Raw genomic sequence first — 2,500 nt, 5'->3', positions numbered from 1 at the left:
TATTTTTTTTTAAGGAGGACATAAGAAAATGCAGAAAATTAAATTGAGAAATAAGTACGTGCCCCTTATACAAGGCACGAGGAAAAACAGGTGTGGGAGGTGGGGGGGGGGGAGGTTAATCACTTATTTGTCAGATCAAATCGAATGATATTCAATCTTTGACTACAAAATGAAAGGCGTCATTCTACAAAAATGAGGTAACTTATTTCCCTTCCAAACAGACTTCCTTGGCTCTCTAGAGTGGGCCTTGAGATCTCACCAATGCTGGTAACATTTCTCGAGTAAAATTTTTCTCTCTTTCTTTTCTTTTTTTTTGAGATCTCTAAACATCATGAGTTGCCTCTCCGCATTTCCTTTCATCTAAGAGTACGTTCCAGAGGATTTAAACTTATAAGGAATATTACCAAGGGGTTGTCTGAAGGGCGTCGAAAATTTCACCACGACAGAGCCCTGCCCAGACCGTACGGAGGCTAAACGCGACGAGGCAAACATCTCCACTAAAAGGACTTCGAAGATGTTTCCAGCAGGCGGGAAGGCCGCCGGGAGGGTGTGCGGAGAGAGCCCGGGACCCTCTTTGAAGGGGATTAAAGTTTCCTCAATTTAACTAGAACGGTTTTCCATTTTATAACTACAGGTCGGTTTCTTTTTGATCTGACCTTGTATAAAGATTTGATCAAAGTACCATAATTATTTGGGGAAATTGGGTTTTTAAATCAAAATGTATAGGCAACACAATAATAATAATGGAGAGAGTACTGGAAAAAAACATTCTTTGAAGAAAAGAAATATGAAGGTCGATGATGATCTAAATTGAATATACAAGATGTTATCTTTCAAAACTTTGATGAAAATGTATATGCAAGTATGGAAATGACTAATTTGAAAATGTAATGTCAGAAGGACAATGGATCTATTAACTTCTAATAATGAGAAATCTAATCATTTAAAAATGCTGTGACACAAACACACAATAATCAACCGGCATTCTCACATCCAAGACCGAAATGGCATGACCTTTATAATCAGAAAAAAATGAAAGTGATAAAAAGGTAAAGAAAAGTGCACCAAATTTATGTAATCATCGAAAGAAAGTTTCCCATTTTCTTTTCCTCTCGACAACCCCACCAAAAGGAAAAAAAAAAAGAAAAGAAAAAAGTTAGTTAAAGAAAACGGACTTCTTAACTCACCCATTTGGCTTGGAGGGGTAGTTGACCATGTTGGAGAAGGGTTTATTATGAGGGTTGAAGGGTTGTGCGGGCATGTTTGGGTTGCAGGGCGCGTTGCTGCTGCAATTTGGTGTCGTGGGCGTAGGCGTACTCTGGGTTGTGCTCGAAGTGACTCCCCAGACTGTGGTGACAACAGACACTGCTCCTCCAGCGATACCGCGGCCACCCACCCACTCGCTGGTGGGGGAGAGAGAGAGAGAGAAAAGCTGTTAGCGAGATTGGAAATTTGGCCGCCATATTATCTGACTCAGAAGTTCACTGCTAGGTGGATGGCGTGACGGGTGACTGGATGAGCGTGCGCTGAGCTGGGTGAGGGGATGGGGAATAATGCTTGCGATATCTGATGAACATTTATAAATAAAAAAAAGTAATATTAATAATAATCTAGCACTTAATTTATCATTTCGTATCAGAATTACACCAAATAAAACACAGACAATTAATAGACAGAAAGATTACCGCTTAGCAACGTATCTATTAGACCGTAAATCTGCAAGTGTGTGGCTAACGCAACTGTGCCCGTTTCATAACATTCAGCGCCACTTACACGTGAGGTTTAATCACGGAGACACAGCATCTTGACGGTGACTGAAAACCACATAAAAAAACTCGAACTTTCTAAGGTTCTTGAGCCATCGCTGCTCCCCCCCACCCCCTCCCCCACATTCGCCCCCTACACCCCCCCTCCCTCTCTCTTCGACCACCTTCCGCCAACGATTTTACTCTGTTCATTTCCCCTTCCTCCTCTACCCCCGTTATCGCATTTTCTCCTTATTATCTTCTCCCCCTTTTTTCAGTCTTTTTTCTTTCCACCTCTTGAAGCATTCGCTCCGCACGCCCCCCTCCCCCTCCTCCATCCCCTTTCCCCCTCGGGTTAGCATCCTCCACCTGTCTGAATTATCCAGTCTTTCCTCCCAGTCTCCCCTCCCCTCCTCCCCAACCCTTCCCTCACCCTCCTCACCCAGCGCCTCCCCTCTTCCGCCTCCCTCAGCCTTTCTCCCATCCCCCCTCCCCTCCTCCCCTCCCCCGCCATCCCCAGCCTCCACTTCCACCCCTTCTCTACCTATAACTTCCTCCTCACCTCCCCCCCCCCCGCGCCACTCTTCCCAGCCTCCTCCATCCTACCCTCCCTCCTTTCCCCCTCCTCTCCCCCCACTCGTTCAACCCCGCCCCCCTCTGATGGCTAGCCCAGACACCGTCAACAGACACAGGCTGAGGGAAGACAAGAAAGGGTGAGGGGAGGAGGAGGAGGAGGAGGAGGAGGAGGAGGAGGA

The 2,500-nt window shown here is 45.8% G+C and overlaps 1 protein-coding gene across 3 annotated transcripts in view; it reads right to left on the bottom strand.

Moving 5' to 3' along the window:
• Positions 1-2,500, bottom strand: part of LOC119582642 (zinc finger MIZ domain-containing protein 1-like) — a 74,385-nt gene that overhangs the window by 20,359 nt on the left and 51,526 nt on the right. For all 3 annotated transcript variants that reach the window (XM_037931041.1, XM_037931042.1, XM_037931043.1), the window contains exon 2: positions 1,188-1,403. In XM_037931041.1, the coding sequence (XP_037786969.1) occupies positions 1,188-1,403 (216 nt within the window). The remainder of the gene's footprint in view (positions 1-1,187; positions 1,404-2,500) is intronic.

Source organism: Penaeus monodon, chromosome 16, assembly GCF_015228065.2.
Source record: "Penaeus monodon isolate SGIC_2016 chromosome 16, NSTDA_Pmon_1, whole genome shotgun sequence".
NCBI lineage: Eukaryota > Metazoa > Arthropoda > Malacostraca > Decapoda > Penaeidae > Penaeus > Penaeus monodon.
This window is presented reverse-complemented; position numbering and strand designations above follow the sequence as displayed.